This window comes from Sarcophilus harrisii, chromosome 2 (assembly GCF_902635505.1).
Source record: "Sarcophilus harrisii chromosome 2, mSarHar1.11, whole genome shotgun sequence".
NCBI lineage: Eukaryota > Metazoa > Chordata > Mammalia > Dasyuromorphia > Dasyuridae > Sarcophilus > Sarcophilus harrisii.
The window spans coordinates 85604930-85626882 of record NC_045427.1 but is presented as its reverse complement, the minus strand read 5'-3'; the positions used below and the strand labels follow the sequence as shown (position 1 = coordinate 85626882).

The 21953-nt window shown below is 32.9% G+C and overlaps 1 protein-coding gene across 3 annotated transcripts in view; it reads left to right on the top strand.

Annotated features, from left to right (window-relative positions):
• The window catches only part of SRBD1 (S1 RNA binding domain 1), a 274697-nt gene that overhangs the window by 115322 nt on the left and 137422 nt on the right, over nt 1–21953 (top strand). For all 3 annotated transcript variants that reach the window (XM_023494981.2, XM_023494984.2, XM_023494982.2), the window contains one exon: nt 18168–18259. In XM_023494981.2, coding sequence (XP_023350749.1) covers nt 18168–18259 — 92 coding nt within the window. The remainder of the gene's footprint in view (nt 1–18167; nt 18260–21953) is intronic.

Here is a 21953-nt window from a genome sequence, read left to right as displayed (position 1 = left end):
ACTATGCTGGACCTCATTTGCTTTATTTTATAGTAAAATGTGTTAAAAATATTAGGCATTTGAGATTAATGTCTTATACCTGAATGCCATTTGTCTTTTGAAATAGAATCCAGGGAGTAAGCATGTTTTGGATATCTGTATTTTATGTTATATCTTTCATTTTTACTATTATATTGTTACATAAAGAAAAATAAAGAATTTTGTCAATAAAAATTATAGATGTATTACAAAATTTTCATAGTATTTTTTTTTTTCTTGTGGCTTTAAGATGTTCATGTGAACTCTTGAGAGAAAGAATTGAGGTTTTTGTTTTTAACAACTTTGCCTGGAAAAAATCATCATCACTTCAAATTTGATTTGTTTCCATTAGTTTTTGCTATGTATGTCTCTTAGATATTTCAATATTTTATATTGAAACAATCAGTTTTAAGGACTTTCTGTTCATTTAGATTATTTAAGCTTTCAGATCTATACTTAACAATGAACTGTTTATTGGACTCAAGGTATCCAATAACTATAGCATATGAAATTTACTACATTTTGTATTGATTTAATATTATTGTTAATCTAAAAATGTTGAGTACCTCATGTCACATCTGTTTTATATTCCTGTGTTTAAAAGAAGTTCCAGCATGGGTTTTGAGGGGAGGATATATAATATTATCTGAGTTTTTCAAAATAATTTTGCTTAGTTTGTTGAATTAGAACATCTGAATCATCTGTCAAATATCCATATACTTTACTGTTAACATGCAGTTAACTGGGCCTTTTATATCACTTTATAATTTTTTAAAAAAATATATGAAATTTGCAATTTTAAATATTTTTAAGAGAAAGATTATAGTAGTAAGAAAATAGAATTTTGTTTTAAGACTGAAAGTTACTTTTACTTTCATTTACAGATCATAGTCTTTACTTCAAAGTGCCTTGCCTTTCAGAAGCTTTATTAGAGTAAGTTTTTTAGCATTTTTGAAGGTGATTTTTCTTTGACTTAACATTGAATCTTTTTTTATGATGGTATCATAACAATTCTGCATTTTCTATCTGTCACAGTATATAGAAGTATTTAGTTCAGATCTTATTATAAGTGTGTTTTCTTTATTTTTTTTTAAACTATAACTACTTATTTAATTTTGTTTCCCTTAAATGTTTTAGGATTTATTAATGTTGTTGCATTTCATTTAAAATATTTATGGGGAAAAATGTGTCTATATCTGTATATCTATCTATATATTCCTTATTCTTTATTTGTTGGCCCTGGAAATATAGATTCTTGTAGGATAGGATAGGCATTTAGAGGTTTCCTGAATCATTCCAATTTATTAAGCATTTGTTAAACACCTACTATGTGCTAGGTACTAATGTTAAATGCTGAGGATGCAGAGGACAAAAAACTAAATTCACTCTGTCACTAAACATTTATAAAACTCTTAAACAGCTATTCTTTTCCTTACAAAAATTCCTCTTATAACACCTCCTTGTAACATTTAGCTTTCATTCACTTCTACAATGGGGGACATTTGCATATGGGTTTAAATATTTTAAAGTTTTTTCTTAGGAGAACTTAATATCTGTTTTCTCTGCAACTTCCATCCAGCATATCATTCATTCACTCATTCATTTATTTGTCTATTTATTTTATTCTATTTCTTTTTCCTGGTATGGATTCTCTCTCTCTCTTTTTTTTAATATATATATTTTTTTATTTTTTAATTTCCCCATTTACCATAAAACAAAATTTAAAAAATTATACATGTACATTCATTTTTTTACATATTTCCTTATGTATCATATTGGGAGGAAAAATAGTCAGAACAAAAGGGGAAAATCATGAGGGGAAAAAAAAAGAAGAAAAAAAAAAAGGTGAACATAGTATGTGTTGATGTTCTTTATCTGGGTGCAGATGGCATTTTGCATCCAAAATTTATTTGGATTGCCTTAGATCATTTGAATCACTAAGAGCCAAGTCTATCATAATTGATCATTGCACACTCCTGCCACTGTTGTATACAATGTTTTTTTGGTTCTGCTTGTTTCATTCAACATCAGTTCATGTAAATCTTTCCAAGCCTTTCTAAAATCAACCTGTTCATCATTTTTTATAGAACAATGATAATCCATTACTTTCATATATTATCATTTATTCAATCATTCCACACTTGATGGGCATCTACTCATTTTCCAATAATTTGCCACCACAAAAAGAACTAGCATTCCCTTTGACTTTCCTCAAAAACAAAAGAGCCTAGTCTTGTTCTATTTAACAATCTTTTCAATAAATTGAAGTCAGCTATTCTCCCTAAATTTTGCTACTAACCTTCATTGGTCATAATTTTCATCTTTCAATTGATCTTCTTAATGAATTTAATTTAATTTTCTTCCTAAAACATGACAACCAAAATAAAGCACAATTTTCAAGAAATATTCTAAACAAACTCATTCTGAATACTATTTTATAAAGAGGTAGATAGATGGGCAGTAGATAGAACACTGGGCCTGGAGTTAGGAAAACCCGACTTCATATTCCATCTTATGCACTTATTGGTTGTGTGCCTCTTTGGTAGGTCAACCTCTCCTAGTTTCCTTATGTGTAAAATGAGGACAACAGTACCACTTGCCTTTTAGGATTGTTATGGGTATGAAATAAGATCTCTACAAAATATTTTGTTAATCTTAAAGTGCTGCATAGTATTATTTTTATTTAATACCCTCTAAGATGGGGGAATCATTCATTCATATCGATTTTGCAGTTAAGTAAAAATCATGAGTCTTTTATATATCTTACAGCTAACTATATAATTTTACCTAAATCCCCACTAATTTTCATCTTTTCAGATACAATTTATCATTGTAGTTAGTAGATATCTTTCTGAATCCCAATTCTGATATTTAATGATATTATCTCTTTTAGTTTTTTTATCCTCAAATTTATAAATATATTGGCTATTCCTTAATTTAAGTTATTGCTAGAAATATAAAAAATAATATATTGATTGAAGTATGAATTTTCCTTCTACTTTAAAAAATAAAATTTAGTTGAAAACTTAATACTGAACATCAATACAGTCAAACTTAATTTTTTTTCCAGTTTAATTGATACCATTTGTTTTTTTACATCACCTTCATTTTAAAATTTATTCCCCTTTATCCCCTATCCATACTTTATCCTTTGTAATAACTATTTAAGAAAGAATGGGGAAAACCAAACAGTATGTCAATTTTATCGAACAATATATGAAATATTTTAGACCTATACTTCTTCAAAGAAGAGACTTGTTACTTTTTTAAAATTAAATTAAGAATTTTAATTAGCAAGCATTTATTTTCCCTCTCCAACCCCCTATTTAAAAGGGAACAACAACAATAAAAAACCCCAAACCAAACTTTTGTAACAAATATGAATAATCAAGCCAAAACAGTTTTCCATCTTGTCCATGTCCAAAATATAAATCTAATTCTTCATCTTGTACATTGGTGCATAGCCAAACAGAGGATTTCATATTTGATCATAGAGGGAACAGGGAGCCACTAGAATTGATTGAGTAAAGAAAATGAAGTGATCAGGCCTGAGCTTTAGGAACATAATTTTGTAAACTTAGTGGAGAAAGTATTGGAGTGCCTTAGGCCTTAGGCAGGGAGATCCTTGAGAAGGATTTTGCATTAGCTGAAGTGTGAGGTGATGAGGGCAGCTAGAATGATGGCAGCATCAGAGGAGAGAACAGAATGTGACATATATATGGAAGAGTTTATGAAAGTAGAAATGACAAGGCTTGAAAGTGGATTGAATATTGGGGCGAGTGAGAATGAGGAATTGATGATGTGTATTGAGGTTGTGAACTTGGATGACTGGGAGAATGACTATGCCCTTGATAGTAATAAGAAATTTGGGAAGAGGAGAGGATTTTGAGGGAATTGGTTTTAGACACTGGATATAGATATTTTAGACAAGTTGTATTTGAGATGACTCTGGGACTGGGACTCAGAAATTTGGGTTGAATATAGAAATATGGAAGTCATCTATATAAGAGAGATGCAGTTAATAATTCAGTAATAATTGAATTCATGAAAACAGATAGAGTCACCAAGTAGGACATTGTAAGGGGGCAAGAGAAGTAGATGCAAAACAGACTCCTTGACACGTATCTGTGGTAAGTGGATATGATGTGTATGAAGATTCAGCAAAGGAGACTGAGAAGAAGCTGTTTAGAAGGTAGAACCATAAGAAAACAATATCATGAAAATGTAGGGAGGAGGTTGTATCCAGAAGAAGGTGATACAGTTTCAAAAGTTGTAGAGATGTTATGAAGGATGAGGTTTGAAAAAAGACCATTCATTTTGGTAATTAAAGATTGTTGGTTACTTTGGAAAGAGTAGAACCATTGGAATGATAAGATCAGAAGCCAAGGTTGTATATGGTATAAAAGAGAATGAGGAGAGAAGTTGTGTTTTTAAAAAAAGTCCATTGAAACCTTTGTATGTTAGGTAATCCTGCATTCATTTTACATGTGATGAACTAAAGAGGTTGGAGGAAGGGATAGCTTGATCAGTTGAAACTGATCAAGGCCAAGTTCTGACTTAGCCTAATATTAATAAAAGCATATGCACACACAACCATTACTTTCACAAAATTTGCACACTTTTTTAACTGCCCTAACCTGTGGTTTTTCTCTGAGATTTTCCCTCAACATTCTAGACTCTTTTCTCCCTCTGTATTCTGTCTCTTAGACTTTCCTGGTTCAATTATCCTCTCTTTTTAAGATAATTCAGACTTATACACACAGTGTCATTCTCTCTTGAACTTCAGTCACAAATTATCAGTTGCTTTTTGGAATCTTCAAACTGGCATCATGAAGACATTTTAGTGTTAAAAAGTCTAAAAGTGAATTTATTATCTTTCCCTCTAAACCATCTTCTTGAAATTTCTCATTCCTCTTTATTCACAGCTACCACCTTAGTTCAGATCTTTATCATTTTTTTATCTAGATTATTGCAATAGCTTTCTGATTTTTCTCACAACTATTTCTCCTTCTTTTCTTTGATACTCTCTTCTTTCTAGGTTTTCATGACGCTACTTCCTAATGGTTCTCTTCTTAGTCTTCTTTGATGATTGTTCATCCAGGTCATACCCACTAAATTTGAGTAAACCCCCACATTTTGACTTGGACCATGTTCTCTCTACTATTTCACTTAGTGATCTCATTAGCTCTCACAGATTCAATTTTCAGATGATTTTTCAATCAACTTATGTAGTCTTAAGCTTTCTGATTGCATCTCCAGCTGCCTACTGAACATCACAAATTTGATGTCTCATAGAAAGTTTCAACTCAACATGTCCAAAATTGATTATTTTACTTTCATAACAGCTCTCATATGTGCTTCCTTCTCTTCTCTGACACTACTACCCACCATGATGTAGATCTTTATTATCCCAAGCCTGGATTACTGCAGTAGCCTATTATTTTTTCTACCACACATCTTTTCTCACTTCAGTCCATTCTCCACTCCCCTGTCAAATTAATCTTCCTAAATTGCCGATCTGACCATGTCACACATAGCCCTCTTTCCCACTGCCTCTTTATTCCATAAATTCCAATGGCTCCTTATCATCCCCTGCATCAAATGTAAAAATTGTTTTGTTTCATCTTCAAAGCCTTTCATAATCTTGCCTCTTCTAACTTACTCAAACCCATGTATTCTGTATTCCAGTAATTCTGGCCTTCTGCACAAAATACTCCTATCTTCTAACCTTGGACATTTTTTGTTCAAATTCCTCTATGCCTGGAATTGTCCTCCTACTTTTCTTCCTCCTCATTTCTGATTCTTGGCTTAATCTACTTACTTCCATCAGTTCCCAGTCAAAATCCCATCTACCAAGAACTCTTTCCCATTGCCCTTAATGTTAGTGCTTTCCTGTAGCTGATTATCTACAATTTATCCTTTATAGATCTTATTTGTACGTAGTTCTTGGCTTGCTGTCTCCTTGACTAGACTGTTACAGTTCAGTAACTTTCTGTTATAAGCAGGTACCACAATTTGTTTAGCACTTTACACACCAGTCTTTGTTTTTGGTTTCTTGTTACCACAATAAATGTTGCAAAAATTGTTTAAAGCATATGGGACATTTTTGTATTTGACTTCCTGCAATGTGTTATGCTGGTTGTAGCATCTCATATATATGTTTTAAATATATTTCTTGTATACTGCAAAAATTTTTATTTTCTATTCCTCAGTTTCTTTTAATGGGGAATTTATACATTGGCATTTACATTCATAACTATTAAGCTTTTATTTTTTTACATTAAAATATATATGCATGCTCCTCTCATATTCCTTTTCTTTTAAATCTGTCTTTTATTCACAGAAGTTTTTTTTTTAACTTACACAAATCTTATTTCCATTCTTTTCCCATTGTCCTGTTAACCATGCTGAATTTTAAAGTTTACTTCTATTATTTTATTTCCCGTCTTTCTCATTCTTTCCTTTCTTTTTCTTTTCTTGTTTATTTCTTCTTTCCTTTCCTTGCTCAAGTAAGACTGATATCTTATCCAGCCTTTTCCATTTCTATCCCCTGCTGGTATCATTCCTTCCTTTCCCTTATCTGGCTTTATTTCCCTCCTACTTGTCTATCTATTCCTTTTCCATCTGCTTTTTTTTTTTTTTTTTTTTTTTGATTTTCATTCATATTAGATCTCCCTCCTTTGGGAGTTCTTGGAGGCTTTCCCCTGAACCCTTCCTGTTTTCTCTCAACTAGTGGTCTCATCAGTTTCATGGATTTAATTGTCTCTATTCACATGACTTTCAAACCCATATATTCACTCTTAGTCTTTCCTCTCAGCTCCATTTATTCTCAAAATGTTTGTTGAATATTTCAAAATGAATATACTATAGGCCTCTCAAATTTGACATTTCCAAAAACATTTCATTTTTCTCTCCCATTCCTCTTCTGAAATCCTTATTTCTTTCAGTCAGCTAGTCTGTCAGTAAAGCATTTAAGTACTTAAAATGCCAGGTACTATTTGTGCTAAGCAGTGGAGATTTAAATATTTTCATGATGGAGCAATGTGTACATACAAACTATATACAGAGTAGATAAAGGTATCAAAATCATTGCCATTCTGCCTGCTCCCTTACTTGCATCTCCCTCACTCCTGCTCCTTAACTCTACTGTGCTCCAAAGGTGATAACCTTCGCTTTCATCTTAAATGTTTTCCTTTCTTACCTCTTTCATCCTCTAGCACTCACTAAAATCTGTCTCCTTCCTAATGACATTCCATCACTGGCCACCCTTACCAGTACTGTTTTCACTTTCACTGAGACCCCTGACTTACTAGTTATGGTGTAGGAGATTGGATATCGTTACTCTGGAACTCTGACAGTTCCAGATCTTCCCTTTACCACTATCACTCATGCCTATTATCCTTTGAGGTAAACAGTATTCAAATTTGTCACCAAGTCCACATCCTGGTAATCTTTATCCTTTTTTCTTCAGTGAATTTAGTTCCTTGTTTATAGTTTTTATTTTTTTTCCTCTTCCCCAAATTCTACCCTCCTGAGTAGATAATCAACCTACACATTTTTCTCTTTGCCCTATCTGCATTCCTTGGTAATACAATTCAACTTGACACTTTTTTTAAAATCTGAAAACCTTTGGCTCCTGTCTGGTCTCTAATTATGTCTTATGGAACCCCAACATGGGGTCACTCCCAACATTTCCCTCTCCATTTATTCCTATTCTTATGCTTTTGAACAGCATTTATCCACTACAAACGTTTGTTAAATAATCTCTATCTGCCACTCACTGCTATAGGACATTTTATTCCTTTTATTCCTTCCTAATTGATTTTCCTTCCCACTCACCAGAGGGGCCATTCTTAACTTTTTCATTTCTTTTCAACTATTTTCCACACCCCTCTCCCATCCTATTTTTGTAGCTAAGAATCTTATTTCATATTTCTTGAAAAAATTGAGGTCCCCTTTTCTTTTTCCTATCAGCTGACATTCTTCCTGCTGCCTACAAATGAGCCCATACCTTTTCATTTTGAAAAATCCTTTACTTGATCCTACCATCTGAAGTAGTTATTGAATGTCATCATCTATCTTGTCCAAAACAGAGCTTAGTGTCTTTCACCCTTTACTGTTCCCTCTTGTGGCTCCAAACTAGGTGGTGTTCTCAAGTCCTCTGATGCCAATTTCCATATCCTCTGGTTGGTCTCCCTTTAAAATCTCTCTTCATTCTAATTCTTTGCCCATTCAAATGCCAAAATAATTTTTCTTAAAGTGCCAATCTGATTATACCACCTACTATTTGAATATAAACTCTCTTCCAACTTCTAGTTGTCCTGATTTTCATAAAGCTTCAACACAAATCTTAATTGTTTTCAGAAGATCTTTCCTGGTCCCATTTCTTCTTAGTATCTCTTCTTAGTACCTCTCAATACAGGGTAGCTAGTCTACCCTGTATTTATCTTGCAGTATGTAACTGTTTGTGTACAATCTCCTCTATTAATATGTGAGCTCTTAAAAGTCAGTTGTCTTGTTTTTGCCTTTCTTTGTATCCCTAGTACTTAGCACTAGGGCACATAGTAAAAATTTAAAAGTTTATTGACTGATAGAGTATGCAACTCAGTAAATGTTTGTGGATTGATTTTTTTGTTTATTTCTGTGACATTAATTTGTAATACTGCTTTCCAAGTAGCTTTTCCTCTTAACCACTTACTCCTTTTGATATCTTGTAATCCTTCCTTTTAATTTATGATCCCTTTATTCAGTCCTACTCTGAGTTCTGCCTCTTTGTCCCCATCCCCAATTTCTCTTTTACTTCTAAATCAAGTGAATCAATCAACAAGCATTTATTAAGTGGCTACTCTTTTCTAGACACTATACTAGACCTTGGGGAAAAAATAAATGAAGTGTCATATTTGAATAATAGCAAGAAGGCTAGTCTGCTTGACCACAGAATGTGAAAATTAAATGATATATATAATAAGGCATAGAAAAGTTGGGGCAAGGTTGTTAAAGAGTTTTTGAAATCAAAAAGGAGTTTATATGTCATCCTAAAGGGAGTAGGGATTAAAACAAACAAAGAAGTCTTCTGTTTAACATTTAGCATTAAATCTTTACAGCTTGGCAACCAGTTTGTGTTTTCAGCTTTTTCTCACCCCAAATTCACCTTTTTTTGTTTAATTCTTTGATACCTTTTTTGCTAGTATCTCTTGTCTTTATCCTAGAGTAATTTAAAATCTCCCCTTCCCAAGTGAACCCCATGATTTCCTTCAATATGTTACTTCGCCTGTCATCCCTTTTCTCTTGCTAATTTTCAGTTTGTCATTATCTACTGGCTCTTTCTTTTCTGTCTTACTCAATACCTATCATCTTCTATCTCTCTTTTCTTTCATGGCTAAACTTTTTTAGAAAGCTATCTACCACCAATGAATGCCTCTAATTCCTCTCATTCTTCTTTTCACTTTCTGAAATCTGTATTCTGACCTCATCATTATGTTTCAACTTTATTCTCCAACATGACCATTTTTCTTTTAACTGCCAAATCTAATAGTCTTTTTTTTCAATCCTCATCCTTCTTAAGTTTTCTGCAGTCTTTGACCCAGAAAATTGCCTGCTCTTTTTAGATTCTGGTGACACTGCTCTCTCCTGGTTTTCCTGTCTCTCTGACTGTTCTTTTTCAGTTGCCTTTTGCTTGTTTTTCTCCCATGTTATATCTTCTAATTGTTGCTGTTCTTTACAGCTCTATACAATGCCCTTCTCTTTTTGCTGCATTTATATTATCACATTTTCTGATGTCAATTTTCATGAGTTCAGTTGTTATCTCCATGTGAAGATGATATTTCCCTCGCCCCCAACACCCTAGGAAGTATATATGTATGTAGAAAGTATATTTCTTGAGAGTAAGGACTTTTTTTTTGTCTTTTTTTTTTTTTTTGTATGCATAGCACATGCCTGACACATACTAGGTACTTATTAAATTCTTTTTGACTCACTCTGTACAAATATCGTTCTTCCATTAGAATGTATGCTCCTTGAGGATGAGAACTCTTTTACTTTTGGCTTTGTATCTAGCACAGTGCTTGCATAAAATGCTTTTTCATTCATTGATTACCTTTAAATTCCTTGAAATAAAAAAATTATATAATTTTCTGTAATTTCTTTAATGCTAAATTTGCTTTGTATTGTCATGAGACAAACAGGTGTAGTGGTTTGTGCTCTGGACTTCAAATCAGGACAACCTAGTTTTAAATTCCACTTCAGACATTTCCTAGGTGTGAGAGTCTGGACAAGATACTTTAACTTCAGTTTCACTTTTTTCCATCCATAAAATGGATATAATAACATGTAACTCACAGATTTGTTGTAAAGATCAAATAAGATGATGTATATAAAGACCTATATAAATATCTAGCGATTATAAAATCGGTTTTTCTGAATTTTGTTTCCTACTATGTTAATTAGACTAATGATGGTACCTTTCATGAATAGTTGTGAAATTTAAATTAGATGTAGTACAGAAATGACTTTAGAAACCTTAATATATGGCATAAGTATAAGCATTATTGTTATAATCTCCATTTCATTAGACATTTTATTTATCGTTTATTTCTCCTCTTTTACAGCATCCATTTCTTAATGGTTTGACAGTTTTCTTGTTTATTCGTCATTCATTGATTTTTGGAAGATACTGAATTTTTCCATTGTCCCTGCTATTAATTTTTTTATCTTCATGATCTTTTTTTGAATTTGGGTTATTCCCTTTCTAATAATATTTCGTTCATTTTTCCCTTTAATTTTTATTAATTTAGGCATTTAGTGATGTGCATTTATGTCCAAAATCAGGTTTTGCTACATCTCATAAATTTTTATTTTATATATTATTATCTTTTAAAGATTATCTTGTTATTTTTCTGATTGCTCATTTAATGTAGTCATGGATTTTTTTCCAGCTTACATGTGGTTTTATAACTTGCTCATATTATTTAAATTTAATTTTTATTGCATTTAGTCACAAGGTGGAACTTATAATGTCATTCAAGGCTTCTCTATATGATAAGCTTTTGTGAACATCTCCCTTGTTCTTGAAGAGAATCTGTTTTCTACTTCTTTGAAATTATTTCCATATTCAAAACTAAATTGTCTCTTTTCCTTTAGTACAGATCTGACCACATTACTTCTCTTTTCAATCATTGCTGGTGTTTTCATTTTCCTATTCTATACTAACATAAAATATAAAAGTCTCTGTTTAACTTTTTTTTTTCCTGCTGAGGCAGTTGGGGTTAATTGACTTGCTTAGGGTCACACAGCTACGAAGTATTAAGTGTCTGAGGCCAAATTTGAACTCAGGTGCTCCTGACTTAAGGTCTGCTTAACTTTTAAAGGATTTTGCAACCTAGCCCCAGTTTTTCTTTCTAGCCTCTTTGGACAACTCTTCCCCTGATGCACTCAGCAATCCAGTCCAATCGTCCTTCTGTCCTCACACGTGATTATCCATTCCTTGTTTACATGCTTTGTGCTGTCTATTCCCCCATGTTTTGTCTCCATCATTTCTGTCTCTTAATTTCCCTGGCCTTCATTTGAACTAATTCAAAGTTTTTCCCATTATCCTGACTTTACTGCTCCTCTGAGATTATCTTCCAAATCCTCTATATCTTCTATATACCTCCCTTATTAGAATGTAAGCTTCTTGAGGAATGGGACTTGGGTTTTGCATCTCTTTGGATCTCTAGTACTTACTTGGCATGCAGGAAGGGAGTGTGAACTGATTTTTCAGTCTTTGTAGTTATATCCCTGTCATCTAGCACAGTGCTTAGCACTAGTAGGGATTTATAAAATGCTTGCTGATTGATTGATTGAGGTGTCCAAAGTAACATGGCACTCCTAGGTTAGAATTAGGACCAAGATTTCAGGGCTGGTAGAGTATGTTATTCTATAAGTAGTAGTTGTAGTTGCAATTTCCTCTTTTTTACATGATTATCTGGGTATCTCTTTTGCAGTTCTCTTCTTGGTTCTTCCCTAGATTTGTTTAGTAAGATGAAGAAAGTAATGTCTCATAAGTATTGAAGGAATTCGGGAGGAGCTACTCTCCCCGACTTTCTTTCCTGGAAGTCTTGTAATTTTTTTAAAAAATTTATGTTATTAAGGTCTTAATGAATTAATGTCCCCTTCTAATTTACTTTTTTTTTTTTGAGTTACTTCCTGAGTAATAAAATTTTAAATACATTTTAAAATAAAATAAAAATTTTATAATTTTTTGAATAAAATTTTAAAAATCTGTCAGAGCTGGGCAGCTAGGTAGTACAGTGGATAAAGCACTAGCCTGGCAGTCAGGAGGATCTGAGTTCAAATATGATTTCAGACATGTAACACTTTCTAGCTGTGTGACCCTGGGCAAGTCACTTAACCCCAATTGCCTCAGCAAAAAAAAAAAAAAATGTTAGAGCTGTAAGGAGATTTTGTAGTTAAATGTTCTAGTCTTACAAAATATAGGATAAAATTTTCTGGGCATACATTGAGAAATGTTAGTATTATTCTGACTTCAAAATGTATTGAAGAGAACAAGATCTATACACATGTACTAGGCTAATATCTTTTATAGTTCCTAAAGCAATATTTGTTAAATTCTCTGGATGTATGACTGCACTTAACTTCCTGGTTTGAGAAAATCTGTGTGATTCAGAGAGTAAATTGAGGACATAAAGAGACTGTGCATATTCTTTGTGCTCTGTCATACTACCATTATGACCCAACTCATATGGAAGGCTAAAAAAGATGTGATTAGGGTATGGATTAGAATGAGTTTATATTGTGCATAGCCAGAAATTTCTTTAGTTTCAAAGTGGTTGGTATCTCCAGCACAATTTATTGTTTTTGCTAACTATTGGTCATTAACTATTCATTCAGACATTGTATTACCAAGCATTTATTGTTTCCTATGTTCTAGCCAACATACTGGATGGTAGAGATACAAATATAATGAATATTTACCACTGGAATTCTAGGAAAAGTAGATAGGTAGGAGGGCTAATCTGAAAGAAAACTAACAAAAGTTGTAAAATCTCTAGGCACTGAATTATTACTTTTTTGGGGAAAGGAGGATAATCCAACTTCAAAACATTAGGGTGGATCAAAATTTTAATTTTTCTTGTAGGTCTCTTGTTTTGTGTTGTATTATTGAGGTGTAGAAAGTACCATAGCTATGTTTGTCACAGTGCTTCTGATTTGTGATTGGTAACTTTTTTAATCCCTTGTTTCAGAATGTGCAGGTCATTCAAAATCTTACTAATTCTGCAATCATCCCATTGAATTGTTAAATCTGATAGTAAAAGGAGATTTAAATATAAAATTTAGAAAGATAGTCATTAACTTTCTGAAGTTTTGAGGTGTTCAAGGAGATATAGATCCTTGTTTTATAGAGAACAAATCTCTACTTTTCCCAAGTAGTCATTTTTCTTTCTGTTTGAATATAATTAACAAAACTCCTTCAAGGGCTCTTAAGAACAATTTTAATTTTAATTTTTTCATGCCTATCTTGGCACTTTAGGTACTCCTTTGGATTCTGTACTGATATGACAATGGATGGATATTTTACTTTGGATACTTGTGTCATAAAAGTATATTTCTTCTTTGACGTTTAAATACTGAGCTATCAAAAGTTCCTGAAGTAAAATAAACAATCATACAATAATAGGAATCAGTAGTTAATGTTTACATACTGCTTATTTTGTGCAAGGTACTGTATTAAGTGTTTTACAATTATTATTTCATTTGATCCTCAGAAAAACTGTGGGAAATAGGTGCTATTATCATCTCAATTTTATAGATGAGGAGACTGAAGCAAATGGTTAAGTGACTTATGCTAGATCAGGTAGCTAAGTGTCTGAAGCCAGACTTGAACTTAGATCTTCTTGATTCAAGGCCTGGTGTGCTATCTATCCACTGCCCTTTCTCAAAGTGCCAACACTGTTAATTATCCAATTCAACTGACCAACTTCTTAGAACAGAGGCTTACAACAGAGATTTAGTATTGGAAAAGACTTCAGGATGCATTTAGTTGAACCCTCTTATTTTACAATTTAAAGAGACCAAGTTGATCTGAAAAATTGTAAGCTCTCCAGATTTCCCCATAAAGAATACAAAATTCCTCCTCCTTAGGACAAACATAGAGCTGTTAAAAACAAATAGGAGCTGGGGAAGAACTATGGTTCTCTTGGGAACAACTGGAAAAGATATGAATAGGATTAAAATTTAACCCCTATGAAGTGTAAATATCTCCAGGCTAGCTCTACTGAAGTAGCAAGCAACTAGCCCTGAGCTTAGTTGGTTTGAGAGATAGCTTCTACCCAGCTATAGGAATTTTCACTTTCCAGACAGTTATAGGGAATTGGATATCTGAGTCAGCAAAGATTGAGGGAACCTTTGCTAATAAGGACTTCAAAGCTGTGGAGATGTGGTTTTGGGTGAAAAAGAACAAATACATGTTGGATGAGTGCAGAAGCAGTGCTGCCTGTCTGAAGGCACCTACAGGAGGGCAGAGTTCTCACTTTTGGGCTCTAGACCAGAGGGGAGAATTGAAGGAAGACCTGAAGCCAGAGATACTCTCTCTCTACCACAGGATTAGAGGAGATGAGATTAACAAGCCCTTATTTAAAAACAAAAACAGAAACAAAAACAAAATTTTTTTTTAAAAGAGCAGGCAAAGGAAAAAGAATCCAACCATAAAAAGTTTCTTATGGTAATAAGGAAGACCAGGGTTCATCTTCAGAGAAGCATACTGAAATTAAAAAAAAAAAACCAAAAACAAAGCTTTGTCCTATGCCAGAGAGTAAGTTAAATGATTACTTGCTCAAAAAAATTCATAAAAGAACTTAAAAAAAAAAAAAAAGACTTTTAAAATCAAATGAGAGAGATTGAGAAAAACTTGGGGAAAAAAAATCAAGATTATGAAAAGAAAGGCAACCAACAGAAAAGGAGATCCTGAGTGTTAAGGAAGAAAATGACTCTTTAAAAATTGGAATTTTGCAAGGGAAATCCATTGAAATTACAAAAGACCATGAAATAATAAAATGTAAAGGAAGAAAAAAATAGAAGAGAAGGTGGGACAACTCTGAAGAAAATATCAAGAAGAGAAAACATAAAAATAATTGGACTACCCAAAAGCTATGAACAAAAAAGAATCTTGATATAATATAAGAATAATTAAATTTTTATTAAATTTAAACATGAATCAAATTAAATAGTTAAAGAAAATTGTCCTGACTTATTAGAACAAGAGGAGAAAGTAGAAAAAGAAAAAAAAAATTGAGCAATCACCACCCAAAAGAGATCCTACAAGAAAAATCTACAGGAACATCATTGCTAAATTTCAAAACCCCCAGATCAAAGAGAAAATCACCACCACCACCACCAACAACAACAACAATTATAATACATTTTAAATATGTTAGAGGCACAATTAGAATCACACAAGACCTATTGTGTCTATAGTAAGAGATTACAGGACGTGGAATATATTATATGATGGAAATCAAAAGAAACTAGGATTGCAACTGAAAATACTATATCTGGCAAAAAGAAGCATAATCCCAAACAAAAACAAAAATATACCTTATATTTTTAGATTCTTAAAAATTTACCTTATGTTTCTTATTTATCAAGTTTTCTATTAAGTTCTAAGTGTTTTTGCAACAAAATCCTTAAAAGTCTTGCAATTCTTTACATGTCTCTCTCTCCCTTCCCCCCAGTTCAGCATTATGGTTCTTTTTGCTGGATATATAGTATTTTCAGCTGCAATGCTACTTCTTTTGACCTTCAACAATATAATTATGTTATCATCAGAATTAGAAAAAATAATAACAAAATTCATTTGGAAAAACATGTCAAGAATATCAAAGGTGATAATGAGAAAAAAAATGTAAAGGAAGGAAGTTTAACAGTACCACATCTTGAACTATATTATAAAGCAGTTATTATCAAAACTATCAAGTACTTGTCTAAGAAATAGAAAAGGTGGGTCAGTAGAAAAAAGTAGAAATGCAATTTGCAGAAGCAAATGAGTATAGTAACTTTGTATTTGACAAATATAAAGACTTAAGTTTTGGGGATACGAATTCATTATTTGGTTAAAAAATTGGGAAAACTAGAAAACTATGGCAGAAACTGGGCAATATCTTATATTATTTACAAAGGAAGACAAAATGCATACATGACCTAGATATAAAGAGAAATGGGCAGTTTATGAACAAACGAGATAAGAGCAAAATTAGGTAAAAAATGGATATTTTTCATTATATTAAAGTAAAAAGTTTATGTACACATAAAACAAATGTAGCCTCAATTAGAAGGAAAGGAGAAAATTTGGGATGATATTTTTATAGACAGATTCTCAGTCATATTTAAAACATATAAATAACTTTACTAAATCTATAGGAATATGAGTTATTCTCCATTTGATAAGTGATCCAAGCCAATTTTCTATGTGAACAGGCAATTTTCCTATGAAGAAATCAAAACAGTTTGTAGTCATATAAAAGTATAACTCTAAATCATTATTGATTAGAGAAATGCAAATTTAAAATAGCATTTTATATATTTATCATATTGGCTAAAATAATTGAAGGGGAAAGTAAGATATTGGAGGGGATGTGGAAAAATTGGGATAGTAATTTATTGTTGGTGGAACTGACATGATCCAACTATTTTGGAGAGCAAACTGGAATTATACCCAAGAAGTTATTAAACTTCATATACTCTTTAACCTAGTAATACTACTACTAAGTCTATTTCCAAAGATGACTAGAGAAAAAGGAAAACAACCTCAATATTGTTTTTGGGTGCCCATCAATTAGGAGATGGCTGAACAAGTTGTTATATAATTTAGAGGGAATACTATTATGCAATGAGAAATGATAAGCTCATTGATTTTAGAAAAACATAGATTGACATGAAATAGTGAGGAGCAAAATGAATAGAGCCAAGAGAATGTTGTAAACAAATAGCAATATTGTTTTAAGAATAACTTTGATTGACTAAATCATTTTGACTATTATAAATACCCAAATTAGCTACAAAGGACTCATGAAGGAAGACACTAGCTACACTAGAGAAGGAATTGATAAATAGAAGTATGTATAAGTAATTTTACATATATACATACGTGTATGTGTTTGTATGTGTGTTGGTAGCCATCTCAGGGAGGGAGAAATTTAAAAGAAAAAGAAAGTTAAGTGTTAACTTTACATAGTTAAAAGAAATAGTAAGTTTTACATAATAAATTTGCAGGTTTTTTTGAATAACAATAATAATAATCAAAGTCTAAGCATGAGATGATTTGGGTCTGCACCAGAAATGGTAGTGTCAGAGGAAAGAAGATGCACATATGAGAAAAGTTGCACAGGTAAAATTGTCAAGCTTCAGTAATTGACTGGATATGGGAGGTAAAAGAGGAAGTTTATAACCTAGTTGTTGCATCCTGCGGAACAGGATACATGGTGGTATCTTCAACAGTAAGAGGGAAGTTAAGGAGAAAGTGTTTGAGGGCAAAGATAATAAGCTCAGTATTGGACATGAGTTAAAATATATATTGAATATATTGGACATGAGTTAAAATGTATATTGGATATTGAGGTTGTATGTCCAACAGGAAATTGGAGATAAAAAGATGCATGGTAAAAGATGCATGGTTTAGTAAGTGTTTATTGACTTATGTCTAAAATAGATGCATGGCTAAAGATCATATTGACAACTAAGATGGCAACTTTTCTTATCTCTTGTCACATCAAACTATGGTTATTTTTATCATAGAGCATTGCTGACATGCTCTCTTGCAAATTATTCCCTTAGTGTGAATGGCAGAGACTACACAAAAAATATTATAGAGTTAGTACTTTTAGAATTCAGATTTACCTTTCTGGACACTATATATGTACTTAGGGTTTGATACTCATGTCTAGTTAGGTCATCATTATCAAATATTGAACTCCTGAGTATTTTCATATAGATAGAAATTCATTTTTCTTCTATATACTTTGGAGTAAGAGAAGGACATAAATGATTTGATCAGAGGAGAAGTATGACAAACTATGGAAGATCCTATTTCATGAAATTTTATTTTCTTTTGCTCCTTGTCAATGATTTGCTAAAATGTTTTTCTTCTTTCTTTTCAGCATTGTCAGTGAAGCAGGGGCATCCATCTACAGTGTCAGTCCTGAAGCTAACAAAGAGATGCCAGGCTTGGACCCTAATTTGAGAAGTGCTGGTAAGAAAACACTATTGGCCTTTATAGTAAAAGCAAAGTTTGTGCTCTGAATCAAAATAAAAACATCTTACATGACGGTTGCCAGCTTAGGTTCTAAAGAGCTTTTACAGGAACAAAAGGAGATATCAGGAAAGCATACATAGAGAGCAGTCGTCATAGTTGATGTTACAAAACAAGTGTCTTTGATTAAAAAGGTTGATAATCACCTTTTACTTATATTTAAAATACACATTTAAATAGATCACTTTTACAAGAACTGGTATGTTAAAAAACTGAGTAATCAGAAAAAGTATTTTTCAAGTGGATTGTGTTAGAGAACAAAAATGATTTTTCATTAATTATGAAAAGGATATTATAGAAATTTACATTTGGAAAGTAGTGTGGTCAGTTTGAAAGTCTTGGTGATTCTATTGCATGGGTCTTCCTTAATGGTAACATCATAATACATTACATAAAAGGCATGTGTCAGAGAGTTGACCTTAAAGTCATGAATACCTAGTTTCGAATCCTGTGTCTGGTACTTAATGGCTTTTGGCCTTGTGACCCTTGACAATTCACTTAACTATTCACTTCCTTAGACAACTCTGTACTCTTGAAAGCTGCAGGGCCAGTCCTCGTATACAATGGTAGTTACATCAATGGGATAAAAATCCTCCTGAAACCAACCATATTTATGTAAAATAGCTGTTTCCAATGAGCTTAAAATACTTACAGACATTATGTTGCATTTAGATTTAACAAATCCAAATAGGGTATTATAAGAGCTACAAAATATTTATTTACCTTTGTGAATATATTAGTTTTTGGTTTACTGCTAAACTTTTTAAGACTTCTTTAAAACAAACTCAGCATACTCTTTGTGTTATACCTTTTTCATTGTGTTAGTTTTCACTGTTAACACTTCATTCAGCATTTATTTTTGTGTCATTCAGGTGTAATTGGGAAATAATGTGCCTGAAAGAAAGATTATACCAAGTCTAAAAGTCTTCTTTTCATCTTTCTTTTGAATGTTGCTTGGAAGGCTAACTTGGTAAACATTATCACTTATGTAAATTGGTCCAGTGGAAATGGAGAAGGAATAAGGATAGTATGGTTTTTGGATTCTATGTCATGGGAAATTCTTAGTGTTCCTTTTTTTATTTTTACCTAATAATATTAGGATTCATTAGGGTAGATCAAGGACTAAATGAAACCTTTCTTTTGGTTCTTTCCATTTACTTTTGGAAGGCTGCTATCCTGGGAAAATTCAACTAAGTGGTGGTGGGTGTCCAGGATTGAAGCTCCTAAAACCAAGTTGATTGAATTATCAAATGACCTATCTTGGGATAATGTCTCTACTTGATAGCATTAAAACATTCCGTTACTCTTGGTGCTAGATGATGAAGGGGAGTGTGAGATTAGTGTAGGATTTAGATGAGGTTTATGGCATATGACTGTATGAGCTGAAGCATTTGGTAGTATTGAAATACCAGAAGGCCCGATCCTTGGTGATGGCTGAATTATATTGTGCTGGGCAACTGATTCCGAATAGTAAGGGGGTAATGAGGATTGTTTTTACTTCAAATTACTTCTCCACTTGAACCTATCAGACCTCAGACTTTTGGATCATTAATTCTGACTGAAGTGGATACTGTTAATTGTTTTGATTATTATAGGATCTACTCTTACCTCTATGTAAATTTTTTTTAAGTCTCTTATTCTATCATAGTTGAGACTTGTGATATTCAAGACCATAATAGTCTGTCTCAAGGATGAGAAATGGTAAGGTAGGGGATGGGAAGTGGATTGAAAAGCAGTCATTTGAAAAACAAGAAGCTAGAGTAGCACATACACTAGGCTGTCTTTCCTTAAGTGTCTTGATGTAGTCTAAGTGGAACAGACTTTCACTCGTTTGTTAATAAAAAGTTCTAGTTTAACTCTTTTGTTTCTATTTCTTTGTACTTACTATTAATCCTTTCTGGAATTCCTCTTCCATTTTTTCTGTATTGAAATTCTATCTAACCTTAGTGGTTCAGATCATATCATCTCTTCAATAAAGCCTTCTGTGATCCCCATCTTAGCTGCTGTCTATTTTGGACACATCAGTATTATTTGTATATTGCAGCCATTTTAAGAGCTTAAAGTATATGAGCCCTTTAATCTCAGAGGCGAGATGAATGAGGCAGGAGACTCATTAAGTGTGAAAAGAGCTCCAATTTATTATGCCGCACATTCTTGTTGATATACATTTTTTGCAAGCGTGATCAGCGCGTGAACAGTAGCAATTCCCACTCACTATTCAGAGAAGCATTTTGTGGGCTTTGTGTATCTATCAATGGGAGGAGAGTCAATCCAGCAATTTAGCAATATGATCACAACTGAGAGGCCATGTCAAAGCATCCCTGCTCATGAACAACTACATTATGACTTCAGGCCAATCTGTTCCTATGATGTGCATCACTGCTCCTTGCTCAACAAGGGCATTTCTGCAACGTGGCAGAAAACTTATTGTGCACCAAAGGTCGAGGTGGCCTCTGTACTTCCTCTCGCCAGGGTCCCATACCCTAGCACTTCTATGATATTTTATTATATTCTCATGTGTCTGTGCAAGTCTTAGCTCCCCTTCTAAAGGGTAAGGTTTTGAGAACAGAGATTGTAATGTAATGCCTAGAATTTAGAGTGGCAAAACAAACCTCTCATTTTCTATGTGAAAATCCAGTGGCACAGGATGGGGAGGATAGAAGGAGAAAAAGAGATAAATATTCATATAGTATGTACCATATGTCAGTAGGCAGCCAAATGGTGCCATAGATAGTGTCAGAAGGCTTATCTTTGTGAGTTCTAATTTGGTCTCAGACACATCCTAACTAGGTGACCCTGGACAAGTCACTTTACCGTGTTTGCCTCAATTTCCTCATCTGTAAAATACAAATGGCAAACCACTCCAGTATCTTTACCAAGAAAATCCCAGTAGGGTCATGAAGAATCAAACTCAACTGATATGAATATATCAGGCCTTGTGCCAATTTCTGTGCTAAGAACTTTTATCTTTGTTATTTCATTTGATCTTCACAATGATCCTTTGAGGTGTGTGCTATTCTTCCCCCATTTTATAGCTGGAGAAAGGAAGACAAACATAGTTAAATGGCTTGTTCAGGCTTACACACATAATAAGTCTCATGGGATGAATTTGAAATCAGGTCTTCTTGACTCAAGACCCAGCACTCCATCCACTGTCTTATCAACTGTCTAAGAGGTAAGATGATTTGCCTAAGAATGCAAAACTATTAAGTATCAGAATAGGTCCTAGAATGTAGCGTTTTCTAAATTCAGTTTACCTTCAGTTGCACCATGTTCCATCTTTGTATCTCACTTCAGATTAGCAGAGTGCCTTCCAAGTACTGGTTAGATACTTGTTTAAGAATATATATGTTTTGCCTCATAGATATTTATACTTCCATATACATTCACCCAACACTTATAGCATGGCCCAGTTGAAGGTACACTGGATTTAGAACATCCTGGATTTATGTCAAGTGCTGACACTAACTAGCTATATGGTTTTAAACAAGTGACTTCATCTTTCTGGGCCTTTGGAGATTTTCACATATATGTAAAGTGTTCTAGAAGTCTTAATGCACTCTTAAATTTTTATTAACTTTAAAGTATTAAATGCTATAAATTTACAAAAATCATCATTTTAAAGTTTGATTAT